This window comes from Dipodomys ordii, unplaced genomic scaffold (genome assembly GCF_000151885.1).
Source record: "Dipodomys ordii isolate 6190 unplaced genomic scaffold, Dord_2.0 Scaffold49, whole genome shotgun sequence".
Lineage (NCBI taxonomy): Eukaryota > Metazoa > Chordata > Mammalia > Rodentia > Heteromyidae > Dipodomys > Dipodomys ordii.
The window spans coordinates 12,644,981-12,663,505 of NW_012267265.1; the positions used below are offsets into that span (position 1 = coordinate 12,644,981).

The 18,525-nt window shown below is 39.8% G+C and overlaps 1 protein-coding gene across 1 annotated transcript in view; it reads right to left on the bottom strand.

Moving 5' to 3' along the window:
- The window catches only part of Wdfy3 (WD repeat and FYVE domain containing 3), a 240,963-nt gene that overhangs the window by 10,695 nt on the left and 211,743 nt on the right, over window positions 1-18,525 (bottom strand). Inside the window, exons 51-61 of the mRNA XM_013020113.1 lie at window positions 17,574-17,691; window positions 16,509-16,615; window positions 15,070-15,223; window positions 11,710-11,801; window positions 11,275-11,487; window positions 9,467-9,614; window positions 8,026-8,180; window positions 6,950-7,108; window positions 4,919-5,098; window positions 3,108-3,290; window positions 1,781-1,877 (exon numbers count right to left, since the gene is read on the bottom strand). Of these exons, the coding sequence (XP_012875567.1) occupies window positions 1,781-1,877; window positions 3,108-3,290; window positions 4,919-5,098; window positions 6,950-7,108; window positions 8,026-8,180; window positions 9,467-9,614; window positions 11,275-11,487; window positions 11,710-11,801; window positions 15,070-15,223; window positions 16,509-16,615; window positions 17,574-17,691 (1,606 nt within the window). The remainder of the gene's footprint in view (window positions 1-1,780; window positions 1,878-3,107; window positions 3,291-4,918; window positions 5,099-6,949; window positions 7,109-8,025; window positions 8,181-9,466; window positions 9,615-11,274; window positions 11,488-11,709; window positions 11,802-15,069; window positions 15,224-16,508; window positions 16,616-17,573; window positions 17,692-18,525) is intronic.

An 18,525-nucleotide genomic window follows, 5' to 3' on the forward strand; every position in this document is an offset into this window, starting at 1 on the left:
TGGAGTTGAACTTAAGCCTTCCCACTTGCTAGTCAAGCCCTTTACCCTTGTGTCACACCCTCAGCCTCTACGCCACTTTTGCCAAACTCTCAGCACATTATGGACACAGAAGGATGAGGACAGTATCCAGTGTCTCTCACCTGGACTTGACCTTTCCTCCACATCGCTAACTTATCATCGTCCTCTGTTACTCACCTACAGGCTTAAAGGGAGTGAAAGTCATCTACTTCTTGCTAGACCCCTCAAACACCTACTGAATCAAAGTGAGTTTTTAGGTTTCTATGTCTCTGAACACCTAGATGACCTTTTACATTGGACTTTTTTGACTATGTAGAAATGTACATGTATTAGCATAATACCAGCATTAAAATGTGCTACAGGATTTTTTTAAATTCTATTTTTATTATCTTTAAGTAGTTGTACAAGGGGTTACCATTAAAAAAATCAGTTTATGTACAATGTGTCTTGATCTTTTTTCAGTACAGAAAGTAAATACTTTTACCTTAGAGAAAAGTGGTTTGTACCTTTCTAATGAAAGACCCCCTCCTCAAACCACCAGGCCTCTAGCCCCTTTGCCAGGGAACCGAGTTTCATGTCTAACCAAGCAATTTCTGGCTTCTGTAACATGCTTTGCTAAAAATTACCTTACCCCTTACTCTCCTAGTAATTAAGCAGTAACCTCACAAGCTAATCGATAAGCTCACATCCTGCTGGCCGACTCTACAGCTGGCCTCCCCTGACCGAAACTATTCACAGGTGCTAGCTCGGGTAAAGGTCATTTCCTCATACCAAGGGCCTGAGATGGCACATACACCGGGGGACCCCCTTGAACAGTAATTGGCTAAAACATATGATTTGTTTTAAAAGGATTGGCTGCCTGCGTGCAGACCAGGTTGTAACACTTTAAAATTACTGGCTGAAAAAGCGCGGGCACTCCTGTAACGGACAGAGGGGTCCCATAAAAAGACCACCCCCGGGACTGCTCGGGGTTCCCAGACACTGACCCGAACCTTGCGGATCTCGAGGTCACGTGCACCTGGGAGCCTGGGCATGCCCAAATAAAATCCTCTTGCCTTTGCATCTGGTGTCGTCTGACTGGTGCTTGGGGCAGGGAGGCTCTGATTTGGGGAGACCCGAAGTCGGGGGTCTTTCACTAATTATAAACCTTTTCCATTAAGAATGCCCTCATAGCAAAGTCAATCAGAGAGATTAGTCAAAGTTAATCAGAGAGATTAGTCAAAGCCCTGGGCCTCTGTGGGACCAGTCCCTTGTTTAAGTGCTGAACATTTACAAGGCCACCTTCTTTGGAGATTAGCAACACAAAGCCCATTTTATGGCACCATTGCCAATCATTTTGTAAAGAGATCATCAAGCTCTTTATTTCATTGGAAAACTTATTCAGACCTCTGAAGGTGAACTCTGGCCTGCCTTTGTGAATGGCTTAAACACAGGGGCTGTGTAGAACAGATGCGGAACTGATTTAGCAACTGACTGCTTGATTTTCAGAAGTGAAGGCTGAAGCCTTTGGTACTCTGAGAAGGTAGGTCTATGTTTAGTATGGAATGTGGCAGTCCACAGGAGGCTACACGGAAGTGCCCAGTGAACTGGAGAAGGAATTACACCACAGGCAGGGCTCACGCTTTTGGGAACAATGCTCAGCTTCAAGTTCCCTGTTTATGGTACCTGGTGTAAGTTTATCCAGAATCATAAAAAAGAAAGAAAAATAAGAAAGCAATCGAGTATAAGTGCCCCCCCCTTTTTTAAAGCATGTATAAAATACCTATTTGTGCTTCTGGACAGTTTTCCTGCATTTCTAGAACTTCAACAGGCTCAGGAGCTGGTGTTTCAGGAACTTGCAGAAATTCCATTCTCCAAAACTGCATTTACATAAGCATGAAAATAAAAACCAATTAAAATGCAGATTAAAGAAACAATGTTACACATGACTGGATGAAGATGAGCTCTGGGTAAAACAGCTCATTTCTATGCATATTTCCCTGTATGTGATAATCTAGGCTGTTTCAGGGTAGAAAGAAAGGACTCTGGTTTAACTGCACAAGTTACTATCTGCTTTCTATAAAACCTTTCTTGGGTAGCTTTTCTACAACATGTCCTAGACAGTGATAAAGCCATGACACATGCTTGAGAAAGCAGACTGAGTGTGTGTGTGTGTGTGTGTGTGTGTGTGTGTGTGTGTAAAGCACAGTATGGGATTAAGCAGTCTGAGGGGGAGAGTATGTGCTTGCATGGGGTATGGGCATGGGAGTGAGCTAGCAGTGTCACTGTTGGTAAGCATGGGACTGTGACTAAGGAGTTGCTCTCTGATAAAGAGCACAATTAAAGAAAAGAGACATAAAGGTAAAAAAGTGAGGAGGAAAAAAAATATTTGAACAAAAGTAAATAGTCTGTTGAATCTCTTTTCTGCAGAGGCCCAACAGAAGATAAAGTACATTCAGGGCTGGGAAGGTGGCTCAGTGGTGGAGTGCTTGCCTTGCATGCATGAGGCCCTGGGTTCGATTCCTCAGCACCACATAAGCAGAAAAAGCAGGAAGTGGTGATGTGGCTTAAGTGGTAGAGTGCTAGCCTTGAGCTGAAGAGCTGAGGGACAGTGCCCAGGCCCAGAGTTCAGGCCCCACTACTGACTAAAAAAAAAACAACAACAAAAAAACTACATTCAGACATCAAGGTGAAATCATGTAAGACCCGGTCAGGAACGGACCGATGCCTCTGGACAGATTTTCTGACTCTCTGATTCTCTGAGGGAAGAGGGTCTCCTTGCTTTTACTACGTTTTCATGTGAATCCGCGTGACAGTGTAAAACCCAATGCTTATGCAGTTCACACAGTACCAAAATGGTATGAATCATATTTAAATGACCAGGTGTGGCAAACTGTCAAGTACTTAGGGCCACCAACAGAACTATTTAAGAGGAAGAGGCTGAGTTTCTGGTGCTGTCCATGTCTGATAATATGGTGGCTAAAGCTTGTGTGAACTGGAGCATACTTTGCTAAAAAATAATCTACCCTCTTCAGATGTCCTTAAACTACAGACAGTGTTGTTAAGTTTCAAGCCAATATTCTAATAAGTCTTTCTCCAAGTTCACTTACCCGAACCACTCCATCCGAGTGTCCTGTCACTATGACGTTCTGTGTGTCCCATTCATTCATTTCTGACACACAACAGCAGACAATATGCTGGCTCCCACCTGTGAATGTGTTGACACTCACAATAGGATTCCCATTAATGCTCCAAACATGGATATATGTGCCAGCGCAGGACACAATGTCCCCCTGAGAAGAGAAGGGAAAGCTCTTCATTTCCTTTACGTTGTAGGCCTGTATCAGAAGCAGACCAAAGCCTTGGTCTACCTCTTCACATAACCTCTCAGTCTCTGGACTTAAAAAAATCTATTCACACTTTTCATTTAGGGATAGGATTACATAAAGAGTCCAATCTCAAAGACCACAAACCAGAAGAGAAAATTTTCAATTCAAATGCATTCTTTCTCTTCAATAAATAAAAAGATGCAATCTGTGTAACTCAGTAACATCTACCCTATTATCTTGCTATAACCATGGATGAGGTGGGGAGGGGAAAAGAAAGAAAGCTAATATCTGAGTCACTTCTAGTAAATCCTAAGACTCTCTAAGCTGACAGGACCTTTTGAAGTCACCTTTGGTGGGCAAAAGTCAGAAACAACTTGTTGAAATCAGTTAATGTCTGGAGTCTGTTCTCTGCAGCCCCAAAGCTTACAAGCCATGCTGTGTTGCATCTCTCATCCTGAAAGCAGCTGACTCTGGATTTAGAAATGCCATTCTGGGTGACAGGTTACAGGAGAACAAATGGAGATGTGAAGATGGTCCTCAAATGCAGGGAGTACTAGACACTGAACGGCAGCACCACTATGAGGAAGAGGGAAAAGGGGAGGGAGGAGCGCAGTGACAGGAAGACGCTACGGCACCGTCTGTCCTGGTCTGGCTGCGGTTCCTGGTTCTCCACTTTTCTACCAACATGGCAGAACTAAATCAACACCCTAACAAATAACACTTACTAAGTGTTTTTGTTTGCACCTCAGAATTGATCACTGAATCATCTCAGGTTGACAGTACTGGCTTTAACTAGAGGTCTGTACTCCTGCAGACACTCCTGCAGAAGACCAAGGCAGTCACTGTGCTCAACACCAAGAAAGGAAGTCCTCCTTTAGTTACTTCAGGGGGCCGCAGTTACAGTACATTACAGCAAATCCCTGGGTTATATGGGATTTTCATAAGACATGCAGGGTAGGTCAAAGGGAGCTCTGGCCTAACCAAGGGTAAAGGGAAGTAAAGCTGGCCAGATACTGGGTGACACTGAGAAACTTTTCATGAGTTACCAAGACATTACAAAATAAAAACAAAATAAAACCTAGTACTTCTGAATATGTGCAGGTACTGCTGCAATTTGGTGGGTATAAAAGGCATAAGCAACTTGCTGACGATCAGTTGTTAAGTATTAGATTAAATAAAATTCTCATGACTTAAGAGCAACCCCCAAAGTACTATAAGAAGAATGAAGCATCTAACTTAGTCACACTGCTGGGCCATAGAAGTTTTGCTGTATTGACACAATGGAAACCACCCCATCTGGTGGGTATAGTCTGTATGGATAAGTCCTAGGCCAGGAAGCTTTCCTTATTCTCTTTTATTTTATGGGCCCAGCAGGTTCCTGCAATGTAACTCTGCTACCTTATTCTCATTCATTTGATCAAAAAACATATTTTTGAAAAAGCTACTATCCTGACAACTTTGGATTCTGTTTTTAAAACAGTTCAATAGTTTTTCTCATTTCTGCTCATTTATTTCATAAAATGAGTGCCTTAGTTTCGGCAGAAAAAAATTTCTTTTCTAAATGTCAATCAGCAGGCGGCTTAACTACTTACTGTTAGTTCATTGATACAAAGAGCAGAAACTGGAGCTCGATGGCCTCGGAGCTGCGTTAGAAATGACAGCTTGTTCAAGTCCCAGATGATGCAGGTTCGGTCTTGAGACCCACTGACGATGATGTGGTAGGCAAGTGAAGCTGTGGCGCAGTTGACAGTATCAGTGTGGCCAAGTAAGGCCTACAAACAAGAACAGCAGCAAATCGGGTTACCACAAGGACAGGTCCTCTAAGTGACTCTGGTGGCTCCTGGGTGTGTGTGGAGATGGCAGGCTTGCTGAGGGAAGTAGGGGCCTTGAATGCGGTCTGGGGGGAAGTCGTGATGCTCCCTGAGGCTCTTCCCTTCCTGGATGTGGATGGAATGAAGGGCAGCAGCTACAATCCAGCCTGGATTTCTTTATACTGTTTCTGTATGGAGATATATTGATTATACGTCCCCAAATAGAGAACTTATATCTCTATTTGTTCTTTTATGTCAAAAACTCATGTTCAGTTTTTTTTTTTGAGGATCTAACGTTTAAAAAGATACGTGCCGTGTAATAATTATATTAATCAAAATTAGAAATAAAAAATACATAGATGATGAGAACCACATGGCTGAAGTAGAAGCTGCAGGGGCAGTCTAGTCCTGCCACTGCAGGGGAGGTGTGGACAGCACTGCCTGATGGGAACGCCTTCAAACCGGACCAATGATTTTTCTCCTTGGCTTCAGCAGGAAGAATAATAGGACTCATGGAAAAAGACAATGTGTGAAACAAGTATTTGCAGAAAAACTCCCAGATTACTGGTATGAGTTTCCAAATACTTGGAACAGGCCATCTCCCTAGAGGATATATTGGCTTAATGAACTGGCTTAACAGCAGGTCATAACAAGTCTACTTGCCTAGCATATCAGCTCAAAAGACCACTTTTTAAATCGAAAGTATTTTAGATAGGACAGTATGGATTGGTAAAATCCACTGACAACCTTGTACTTGTTCATAGGGAGGCTTCCTATTTCTTTATATGGCTAGTGTCAGGACCCAGCTAAGTATATGAAGTTGTTGGCTGGTTAAAGTACAAAGGATATTTAATATACTATTGTTAGCTTTAAAATAGCTTTGGAGTCAGAAATGAATTTGAATCAAGGTGTTAACAAAAATTTGAGTTTGAGTGGTCTGTTGTTCTAACATGTGTGTGTGTGTGTGTGTGTGTGTGTGTGTTTCAGGTATAAAATGGCCTACAAACCATCTTGAAGGATCATGAACACTGGAGTTCTATATTTTTAAAACACCTAGCACAGTGCATTGATCATAGCCAGTGCTTAATAAATGATTGTATTACGACACTACTTATAACAAAAACATTTCAAAAACACATTATAATAAATTCACAAATCAAATATCATAGAATGGCTCAATTATAAAAGGATTCTTGCTTTAAGTAAAAATAGAATCAGATACAAAATGGGTGGCCAAAACTATTAACTGAATCTGCAAAGTTCTACTGAATGTATTTGTGAGTACGGCATGTCCTCAGGAGGTGAGAAACGATGAACTAAGACCAGGTGGGCTATCTAATGGCGGTCAGCCTGGAAGGAAATTAATAGGACCCAACAGCAAATATAACTTGGTTTGCAAAAAATTCTCTCTCTATATAATGTTTAAGGAACACTAATCATGTCACTTGAATATATGAAAATACATTACCTAAAGACAACTTCCTTCAGATTTTAAAAAAGGAACAGCTTAGGTCACTTTCATAAACAGCATATTCTGATTTACTTTTCTTCAAACAAAGCCCTTCTAGTAAAAGGGCATATTTAGGGCCTGGTGTGGTGGTGAATACCTCTAATGCCAGCCTTTGGGAGGCTGAGACTGGAGGATTCTGAGTTTAAGGCCAGCCTGTACTACATACATATAAAGATCCTGTATTGAAAAAGGACATGTTTTGGTTCTGTCTGTTGGGCTATCTTAGAATTAAGGACACCTTGTCTGGAGCAGACAGTTGAGATGGACCGGACCCACTTTCTCACTTTCTGCATATTCCTTACCTGCTTGAGTGTGAGGGTCTTTGCCTTTTCTTTTGAGGTGCCCATCTCCCACACACAGACCACGGTGCTCGTGCCACCTGTGATGACCAGCTTGGGGTTGGGGCAGATTGCACAGAGAATCTGGCCCCATTCGGACAAGCATTCATAAACAGTCACTGCCTACAAAACAGAGCAGATGTGAACCAAATATGCTGCCACGTACTCAGACTCCCACAATGCAAAGCGCAGAGCTGCATAAAGGGAAAGGATTTCTGGGGAAGCCCACTCTCAGTCAAACACACTCACATTCAGGGCTGGGTTCAGTTCAGTGACATTGTCAATGAAGCTGAATGGTCCCAAAAGCTTCCTAACTGTAGTGGAGCTAACCATATCTATTTGTTTATAATGGGTCTATATTTTCTCCAGTTGGTGCAAATGATGCTCAAGTTGTATGATGCCCTGTAAGATGCAGGGGATAATCTGGCAATAGGTATGCTTGCTGAAGCCAGTGAAAAATGAGAAAAGAGAACATGTTAATAAGAAGCACATGGACTAAACGGTGTGGTGTTACCGTGCAATTTATGTTACCGAGCATAGTAACCTTCTTACATTTGGAAAAGGTCCCCTAGAGGACAAACACAGACTGATACAAGATCCTTGCCTGTTGCTGCTCAGAGATACTTACGCGATTCAAAGCTGCAGCCTGCAGGATCAAGGTGCAACTTTTTCTGTTAGCTACTTTAGAGTTTTAAAACAGAGGTGGGCTAGATGAGAACTTGCCAGAAGAGGCTATCTTGGTTGGCAGGAATGGTGAGCCCCCGGCTTGCTGGCTAGAATCTCTTAAAGGAATTCAGAGAATGGGAGGGGAATTGGCAGCCCCCATCACATAACTTCCTAAAGGAGACCTGTTTTGTAGGCAGCTTGACCCTTCTACTAGATCCCTTATTTTGATAACAGGGAAGGAATCTTTCCTTTCTTCTGGCTACTGGATGAGCAACAGGCCAGTCTTTGGACTAGGGTTTCCCCACTGGTGTGAACCTGAATTTCCAGACCATAAAACAATAAGACCAAGTAAGAAAGCAAGAAATAATACAAACCTTGTCTGACTCATAGTTCCCCAATCTGCAGCTGAGATCTGCATAGCCCCAAGCGAAAGTTTTGTTCCATGTTGGTGGGATAAGAACCTTGTTCTGTTCTACCGCAAGAATGCCTTTATCTGTACATACTATTTGTCCCACAGGCTCCTTGAGTTCTATAAAGAAATGAATCACTCCATTAGGATAGGATAGGGAGTGTGACTTTATGATCCCCTTGGAGGTGGTAAGGTCACCTCAGATATTCACACAAATTAGCACTCTTGTATCTAATTAAGATGAAGTAACCTCAGAAGTATAGCCTGGACCATTTTAGGCTCCTACAAGACCTGCTAGGTGTGATAACAGCCCGAATAGGTGTTATGCAGGCTTCCTTCTGGACACTCTAGGCAATCCAGAATGCATCTCTATGGTTGCAAAGTAATCTCAGATGCTCTTGAAAATGTCACAGGGACACACAGGCCATCAACCAATCCATGTTTTCAGCCTCCCAAGCTAAAGCCAGCCCTCAGACTGCTTGAGGGCAGCCTAGAGCATTACCTGGGAGACACATTCCTTTCTCCTTAACAGAGTTTGCCAACCAACTAGTTTTCCAAACCGTTCACTGGGCAGTTACTGAAGTAGGTATAGACCCGTCTATGTAATGAGGCAAATAAGTGGGGGCATGGAGCCAATCGTGTGACTCAGGCTTTGATGCTCCAATCCTTGACCTTTGTAAAACAACAACCATAAGACTTTATAAAACAAGTTTTTCAGTTGGGTGCCAGTGGCTCACACCTATAAACCTACTCAGCAGGCTGAGATCTGAGGATTGTGGTTAGAAGCCAGTCCAGGAAGGAAAGTCCGCAAGACTAGTCAAATCTCCAATTAACTACCAAAAAAGCCAGAAGTGGGTCTGTAGCTTGAGTGGTATTGCACAAGCAAAAAAGCTCAGGCCTTGAGTTCAAGCCCTAAGACTGACACATACACTAAACAAATATTTTTCTTTTTCTTTCAAAGGGAAATTTTTCTGCTTTAAAAAATGGTCTAAGATTACCCATTTTATCATTGGATAAGAGATCTTTTAGTTGTCATCTTAAAAATATGGTCCCCTTACTGCTATATTTGATAGGTGGAATATATGTAACTGAAAATGAAGAGTGAAGACAGATAAGATGGATTTCTTTATGGGTGAAGTTGAGATTATGGTAAAATTCTTGTACTTTGTAATTTTGACTAATGTAACAGAAGGAGAAATTTGTTGGCCTCTTCAGGTTGAAATCAACAAAAAAAACCAGGAAAACTATACATACTAACAAGTATTTAGTAATTCTGAGCACAAAACACATAGATAGTAGCATTTGTAACACAAATTACACTATTGCTACAAAGCAATTTTTAAAATTGTTAAACTAGGATTATTAATTAGTCTTATCAAATCATGAACTGAGTTTATTTCTCATACCTTTCACAGGAGTTAGAGAAGGCCTCAAGTTATCTAAGTGATGGAAAAAGATCTTGTCACTTGTGGATCCTGGAGGGACAGACATGCCCACATTGTCTCCATTGAGTCGACTCCTCACTCGCTTTGGGGGGTGAGGCTTTTTAAATAACTGGTACAAGGGAAGAAGTACACTTTACAATGAGAGATAATATTTACTACTATTTACTTTATATGCCAAACATTACATTTTTTTAACTTAAGCTTTACAACAAATATGAGGCACTATATTATCTCATTTAACATTTTAGGTAAGAAACTCAAAGAGGATAGGAAGATTGTCAGAGAACTTACCTTAGTAAGTAGAGACAGGTTTATGATACTGAAGTTTGGGTTGTTATCATGTTCTATACTAAGCCATATTAATTTTATAAAAGAAAAAATCAATGCACTCAAACTTCAGCTGACTGACAATTATTTTTTAACACCTGTGTTCATGAAGAATTTTTATATGAACACCTAAGGATAAAGATAAAGTACTATGCTAGGCCACAGTATATAAAGAAAGATGGATCATTATATCCATCTATAAGATTTGGTAGGATGGTTCAGTAGAATGCCCTATAAATATGTTGTCACCCAAACTATATTTTTTGTTCTGCTGATTTCTTATACTCCAAAGTAGCAGAAAAACACTACAATGGTAAAGAGTCTTGATTTGTTTGTTCAGAATATTTGTTTCTCAAGGGGTATGAAACATAGTTCATGTTCTTGTAACTCTCAGGAAACAAAATGATTAACCAAAGATTTTGATAACATTCTCTGACTAATAGTTATCAATAGGTATTTTTTTAAAGTAAACGTTTCCTTTGTTGAAGGATGAGTGTATTGTGAACCACACAATAGCACCTGTCCGACTGTCTACCATGTTTTGTCGTGTACAAAGCCTTGCCATTGTTCTCTGTGTCAATGCAGGTGGTCTCAAAGTTGGTTAACCTACAAAAAGGTACTCCAGGAGAGACATGAAGAGCAAGAACACAGAAGACAGCTGAGGCTCAAATTGTAGAGCCTCTGGGACTTGGCGTAGGTGGATAGGTGGGAGAGTAGCAGTCACACCTGGTGCATTGCACACTTCTGTGTTCCTACTACAGTGAGGATGGAACCTGACACCAGGTCTGCAGTGTCCAAGTGCTGACAGGTTTAGCTCTTGGTCTTCCTACCCAGACTCCAGATGGTGCACAGCAATTGCTGGATGCTTTCTTCATGCCTACCTTGCTAATCTAACCCAAAGCACCAGTACTGATCCCCTGCCCTGTTACAATAGCTCCCTACGTACTCTTCTGCTCTCAACCTTGCTCCTGTTGTAGAGTGTGGTGTGTGTGTGTGTGTGTGTGTTAGAGAGAGAGAGATAGAAAGAGAGAGAGGGAGAGAGAGAGAGAGGGGCGCCAGTATGAACTTTTCTAAGTGTATATATTACTTTGTCATTTTGCCGCCTACAGTCAGCACAAGTTTCCCTCTGCATCCAAAAGAAAACCCATCTCTGGGGCCTACCAGCCCCACTGCTGGTACTTCAGCAGGTCCAGGAAAACATTCCCCACAATCTGTTGGTAAAACTCTGTTTAAATAACAAAAGTATTTCATTATTCAGACTGTATAAGTGAAGAGAAAGCAATAATCTAGCAATCTATGAAATCTAATGGGTAATACTGATGGTGCTTTATTTAATTTGTTTAAAACTTAATTACTACATGGTTGTCTACCATCTAGAGAAACATTGCAGAGCTTAAAAATGGAAGCAGAACACACTAATGATAATAAAAGCACATTCATACCTGTTTTGGGATCTGACCAAAGTTATTAATGAACCCGATGGTGGCTGTCTCTTTCAGCGGATCATTTATGTTGTAGATATCCACTTGACCCTCATAAAAAAGGTGATGGAATACATTGACGGCTTCTACTGCAGCAGGGCCCTGTTGCTTATAGCCAAAGATCAAGTCAATCCACTCATGCAGATGGGCGCTCACGTAGTCACATTCCAAAGCCTGAGATTCCAAAACATAGGCTGAGTCAGTCACAGGATGTCTTTTATTACTTACTCAAAAAGTAAAACAAAGTTTCTAGTGGTCAAAAGGAACTAAAATAACTATGTGGGAAAAAAATTATTAGTAACATAAAGCAAGTTCTTCTATACTACAGGTCCTCCTGTCATGTGGTCATGACCAAATGAAAGCCAATCTGCAGTACATACAGGGTAACCTCATTACCTCACGGTGGACTCTGATGAATTCTCGAGGATCTCCTTTCGCCCAGGGTGGAAGAATAACATCTCCAAGCTTAGTGCCATTTTGTTTACAGCCTATGCAATTAGGATACATTAGAAAGAAAATCAGAGAATGAGATAAATGGCAATTTCCTACTAAAGTGACAGAGAAATACTGTGTAGATTCACTACCAGAATCAGATGGTTTCATTACAGAAGGTCCCTGGAGAAATGGATCCTGACACCTCCCCAACCACTTTGCTTTCTTGCCAGACTCCCAAATAGTATACTGCTAACATATACCGTCCTCCTAGATACAGTTTATGGAAGGCTGTTCATCTCAGGGCTCCTTTTCAATGAAACATTTTGTGAGACTCCTTTTTGGAGTCTCCTGGAGAAAACTGCAGTCTATAAGGCCTCTCATATTACTGACACTTAAATTCCCCAGGGAGCAGTGCAGAACTGAGGGGTATTTCAAAGTGAAGATTCTTATTAAAAAGTGAGACCTGAAACAAGGTAATGTTGTGCTGTTCTTGCATCATTTAAAAGAAAAAAAATATTCAGAAAACCTACGGGACTACCTCAAAGAAATAAAAACATCATGTTATAATAAAACATCTAGATAATATTTATACTACTTAAATTGTAGCCAGATGATCCTGAAGTCATTTCCCATAAAATATACTCACAAACAAATGTATTAAGTAGGATTTAATATTTAAGAAGATAAGTTCTTCATTTTGAAATAGCTCCAGAAAGTAATTGAAGTTTAGTTTTTACAGGTTTAAATGACATTATCATTGTAAAAACTTGAGCATACACAACGTTGGCTTACTAAATTCACAGTAGTTGGTTGTTTCATTAGAAATAGAAAAGCGCAGTAGTTATAACAAGACCATAGCCAATTACTTCCCTCAAAACCCATTTTGTCAACATCATAGTTATTTGCTTATTTACAAGGTGATCCCTGAAGTATTTTCCTCTCCCCTCCCAACTCTTCCCATCTAGATACTAGATACTCAATTCTTATCAGAGATTATTTGCAAAGATTTTCAATTGCCTATGCTATTTCCTCCCACCCTCCCTTAAAAAAAATTCTGTCAGTAGTGGGGATTGAACTGAAGGTCATAAGATTGCCCGGCAAGCACTATCCCCGAAGTGAAGCCTCCAACTCTTTTTGTTTCCAGTTATTTTTCAGAGATTGTCTCAGGCCTATTTTCTGGGCAGGCTTTGGATCAATATCCTTCTATCTGCATCTCTTGCCTAGCTGGGATTACAGAACTACACCACACACCTGGCTGCTTCTCTCACAGGACCTTAGAACCTTTTTGCCCAGGCTAGCCTCACTCTGCCATCCCACTATTTCATCTTCTTGGTAGGCAAAAGCCACCATTCCCATTTACCTCTTTACTTGCTTGACAAAGTTTTCAATTTTGGTGAAGACCAATTTGTCCTTTGTTGTTGCTGATTGTGCTTTTCATAACATACCTCAGAACCCACTACACCAAAGTGAAGACCTTGAAGACATATCCTTAGGTTTTTCATATAGTAGTTCTGTGATTTTAGATTTGAAATACTGATTTTGATAAGTGTGTGATTTCGAGATAGTAAGATGATGTGTTATGAAGGTGAATACAACAAGATATGATCTTCTTTTTATTTACTTATTTGGTGTAGGTGGGCTTGTAGATGGTCCAGCTGGACACTTTATAACAGAGATTATAATTGATCTAGTATTTATGGAAGACTGGGGTCTCTTTATTTCTGTACCTGTCCCATTTTTATCTCTTTGTAAGAGGTGTCCTTAGGGGAAGAAGGCAGCATTCTTCAAGTGAATCATAGAGGAACACAAGAAAGCAAATGCTATAGCACATGGTGTTGGTTGTGTGCTAAGCAGCCTCTGCATTCCTGCTCTAGAGTGAGATTCAGGCTGTTAAAGGTAATGGAGACTTTTGCTGGTGGGGATACTAAAGTTTATTATCCTTCCCACTGAGACTCATTTCAGCAAGTTAGGATTGAAAAATTAGCCTTGAAGAATTAAAAAAAAAAAAAAAAACCAAAGAACAAAAAACTGGGTACCAGTGGCTCATGTCTAGAATCCTAGTACACAGGAGTTCTAGCTACTTGCTAGATCTGAGGATTATTGTTTGAAGCCAGCCCAGGCAGGAAAGTCTGTGAGTCTCTACTATACCAAAAAAGCTGGAAATGGAGCTGTGGCTCACGTAGTAAAATGAGCTAAAGAAGAAACTCAGAGACAGTGCCCGACCCTGAGTTCAAGCTCCAGTAATAACACAAAACAAAAGAAAAAAGAAAAAAATCCATGCAAATGTAATGGATATGAGTATTTCCCTGATTTTTCTGTTAATGAAAATTTAAAGGCTTTGAGGTAATGATTTATATGCTAAAATCTAAAAAACAGAAAACACAGCATATCAAAAAAAAATACCTGGCACAAATGTTCTAAAGTGAAAACAATGGAATTGTGCTATGTTTTTCAAAGAAAGCTTAAAATGCACATATCCGCAAGTCGTGTTCAAGAAATTGTAACCAAAGTCAAATCAACTTCCTCTAAATGCTAGGTAATAAAAAGCCCAGCAGAGGAAATTCCTCTCCTTTTTATAAATACTGAGTTAGTGCTATTTTTTCCTTAAAGGAAGAATCCTAACAAGACAAAGAAAAGGGGTTTACTTAGATATTTATTTATTATTTTCTTTTGTGCCAGTCCTGTACTTGAACTCAGAGCCTGGGTACTTTTTTTGCTCAACGTAGTGCTTTACCACTTGAGCTAGAACTCTACTTCTGACCTTATTCTATGTACTTCATTGGTGATAAGAGTCTCATGGACTTTCATGGCTCTGGCTGACTTTGAACCGCAATCTTCAGAACTCAGTTTCCTTAGTAGCTAGGATTACAGGCACGGGCCACTGAAAATTGGTTTAGTTATTTTTAAATTCTTATTTTAGCATATAAACTAAACAGAGAATGCTTCAGGTAATATGCAAGATTAAAATGGTCCATGAAAAACTTTGCTATGCTGCTCATGGCTGTTAGTGGATTTCAATGGTTACAGCTTTCAAACTCACTTTCATGTCACCTTTGTTTTCACTGAAATCCCCAAATCTGACCAACAGATGGAATCTCTAACAATTTTTAAAATGTTTCCTGGCCTGTTGGTTTGAAACAACCCTTTTGGGGAATAAACTCATATAAACACACCCAACTACAGTAAATATCAGTAACCGAAACTATGGGAAATCTTTTCTTATTAATGTTTGCTGCAGAAAATAATTTTCAGAAAAGTGACTTGTTTCTATCAGTCTTTCCTTGACGAACTTTTTTAGGTTAGTGGCATAGTTATACATACCTAGATCAAAGTTGTTGGAGTTGAACAGGAACTCGGGTAAGTAAAAGAACTCTGGGATAAGTTCTTTCACGTCTGCCATGTTGTGCTTTGACGCTGAGTACCAGGCCTCCCGCACACTGTGGAACATCCGGTCAGCTAGGTCAAAGTGACCACCCTGTGGCAGAATGAGAAGGCATCTCACTAGATAGAACCATCCTCACCTCACAGCTCCTGTCCAGTTGACAGGCTTGAAAATCTCAGATGTTAGATGACATTTCAATTTCTCATTGTGCTATGTTAAAAATGCAAGATTAAGGGGCTGGGAAGGTGGCTCAGCAGTAGAGTGCTTGCCTTGCCTGCGTGAGGCCCTGGGTTCCATTCCTCAGCACTACATAAGCAGAAAAAGCCCGAAATGGTGCTGTGGCTCAAGTGGTAGAGCGCTAGCCTTGAGCTGAAGAGCTGAGGGACAGCGCCCAGGCCCAGAGCTCAGGCCCCATGACAGACCAAAAAAAAAAGCAAGATTAAAAATAATCAACAAAAAAAATCCAATATTCTTTGGAATTTTCCTTACAAAGAATGCTCAATGTATTTTGTTTCATAATGAAAATGAAATCCAATCAAATACAATGATTGTAAAAAGTCTTTTAAGGAATAAATTTTGAGGTGGGAGAGCAGGAATGTAAAGAAATATGAATACTTTTATAGTTTGGTAATATTCTACTAGAAAAAATTCTAATGTAAGCCATTACCGTTAGAAGTAGTCAAGTTATATTAGATATATAATGTGACAAGTTTTCATAATAATGAGAATGAAGTAGATAATTCAAAGTATGATTAGAAAGTTAAGGGGAAACAACGAAGGAGGCTACAATGCTTGATAAGAAATGTACTCATTATCTTGCCGATATAATTTTAACCCCTCTGTACAGTATTTTCACAATAAAAAAAAAAGGAAGTTATACGTTGACAACTAGGAAAGGTGTATTACTTTCCCTATGGAAGCTCCTAGATATACCACCCTCCTCCTCTAATCAAGTGCCCCTCACTATGTTTGAAGTGATCATGGCACAATTTGTCTTAAGAAATGTTCACTGTGAAAAAATACCAAAGCCTTCCACCCAATGGCTACCAAGGTTTTTCCCAGACTGGCCCCATTTCCTTTCTTAACCCCCCCCACCCCCCCGCCTTGGCCCATGACTTCACACACACACTGCATTCTGGACATGGCTAGAAAGTACAAGCTACTTACTTAACTGAAGGACTCCAGTACTTTTTATTCTAAATCAAGTATTATTAACCAATTTTGGTCTACCAATTAATTCTACTTGAATTCTGATTGGCTACTTCTCACTACTAAAACTTTGCAGTTTTTCTTTTTTAAATAAGGCATAGTAACAATATTTTTAAAATGAGAAGCAGGCTTGAGCAGAATGGTAAAATCCCAAATTTAAGAGTTTTACCTGTAGTCTTAAGAATATCTGGGTAAAAGGCTCCATCCTTACAAGGTATGAGGCCACAATCATTGCAGATGAATAATGGGTCCCGTAGTGGTAGGCTGGAGTTTCTCCTGTTTCAAACAATTACAGTGTCATTGAAAACAAAAGGAAACAAAAAAAACTCTTCAACATTCACTAATAGGCTTGAAAAGTCTAGTAACTTTAACTGTGATGACTGCAACAGTAAATGCAGTTAACTGCTGGCACTTTTAGCAGGAAAACTTACCATGATACCACTATCCCTTGTGCACATTATCTGGCACTAATCCAAAGGATTTATTCATGGTCTGTCCCCTAAAAGTTAGCAAACCTTCCAGTATCACGTTTTGAGGTCTACTGCTGAATGCTAACCCTTAATAACATAGTCTTCCAATGAAGCAGAATATTATCTTGTAACTATTTTTAAATTAGGTTCTGGCTGTGCAACTATATATTTCTCTAAATTGCTGTACATAAATATATTATGTATTGTTATTATGTATCCTCCTTAGCAGAGGCAGAGAGAGAGAGAGAGAGAGAGAGAGAAACACAACTTATAGTACTTATAGTCATACTAAGAGGTTTAGGCTTCCCCTACTTCTGTTTTGCCTATTTGAAAAGGAAACATAATAAATATCAAACATAAATTTCAACAGTAAGTTATATAGTTTAAGAAAGGAGTGAATTCATATTTTAAAACATTTTTAGCCTGTAAGAGGGCTAAAGCATGACTCAATAAAGTTAAAAGAGAGCCAATATGTGAAAGTGTATCCTGGACCAAACCTGACTAAAGATGGAAGGTAGATTATGATAGGACCCTTTTGACACTTGCAAAGCAGACATACTGAGGTTTCTGCTGAAGAGCTGGCTACAAATGCCTTTGAGGCTTGACTATACTTTTGCGTGCAAAAATCTGATTTTCCTGCTCTAATTATTTATATGCAGGTGTGCACCTATATAAAGATATGTAAGCAGCTTGAGATGTCAGACTACTAATGGATTACATCTGAAACTTAGGTACAAAGCCCAATGACCAAAAAAGTTGCTTACCATTAGGGTCCTCCCAATCTTTATACCGCTTCTTATACTGAGCCAGTCGTTCATCTGTCTGTGCTCCCATTGGTTTGGCCAGGTTTCTAAATGTCTTGGGATTGGTAAGATCTACCTCCTAGAATACAAAACAAAACTCAATGTCAAGTCCCTTAAATTCTGCCAATCTAGATATAATACCTAACTGTGATTATTTATAAATCTGCTAGCATGGGTGGGATAGAATAAACAGAGCTGAAATCTTGAAAAATAGTGTGTGTACTATTCACCCATATTTTATAAAAAGATACTCCCTCCAAATTCACTCATGATTTCACTTTCCTCAAACTAAAGCAACCAGTAATTCATTATTTCTTAAAGAATCTATCAGATCAAATGACATCCAATTGCAATAATTTTTTTTAGTCTACCAGCAATATTTGAAAAGTTCATCTTGTGCCAACCTAGTTCATATACTTGAAAGGAAACTTACTCCCTTAGGTTTTAAAAGCAAAAAGTTGAAATATGTGCCTGTGACATATTTGTCTTTTTATAGGGCATCATAACTGACAAAATTTATTTTAAAAAATCTTTTGTAGCCAGTGCCTCATGTAATCCTAACTACTCAGGGGGCTGAGATCTGAAAATCAGGGATCAACAGTTCAAAACCATTCTGGACAGGAATGTCATGACACTCTTATCTTCAATTAGCCATCAAAAAGTCAGAAATGGAGCTGTGGCTCTAACCTTGAGTAAAAACCTGTGGTACAGCTCTAACCTTGAGTAAAAAAGCTCAAGGACAGCACCCAAGCCTTGAGTTTAAGCCCCAGCTTAAGTTTCTCTCTCTCTCTCTCTCACACACACACACACACACATCTTTTGCAGGAGAAACTGAACAACATTGATGAATATAAGTTTAATTATTATATTGTCCTTGCCAAGTCTACATGCAAAGTACATTATACTTAAGTCA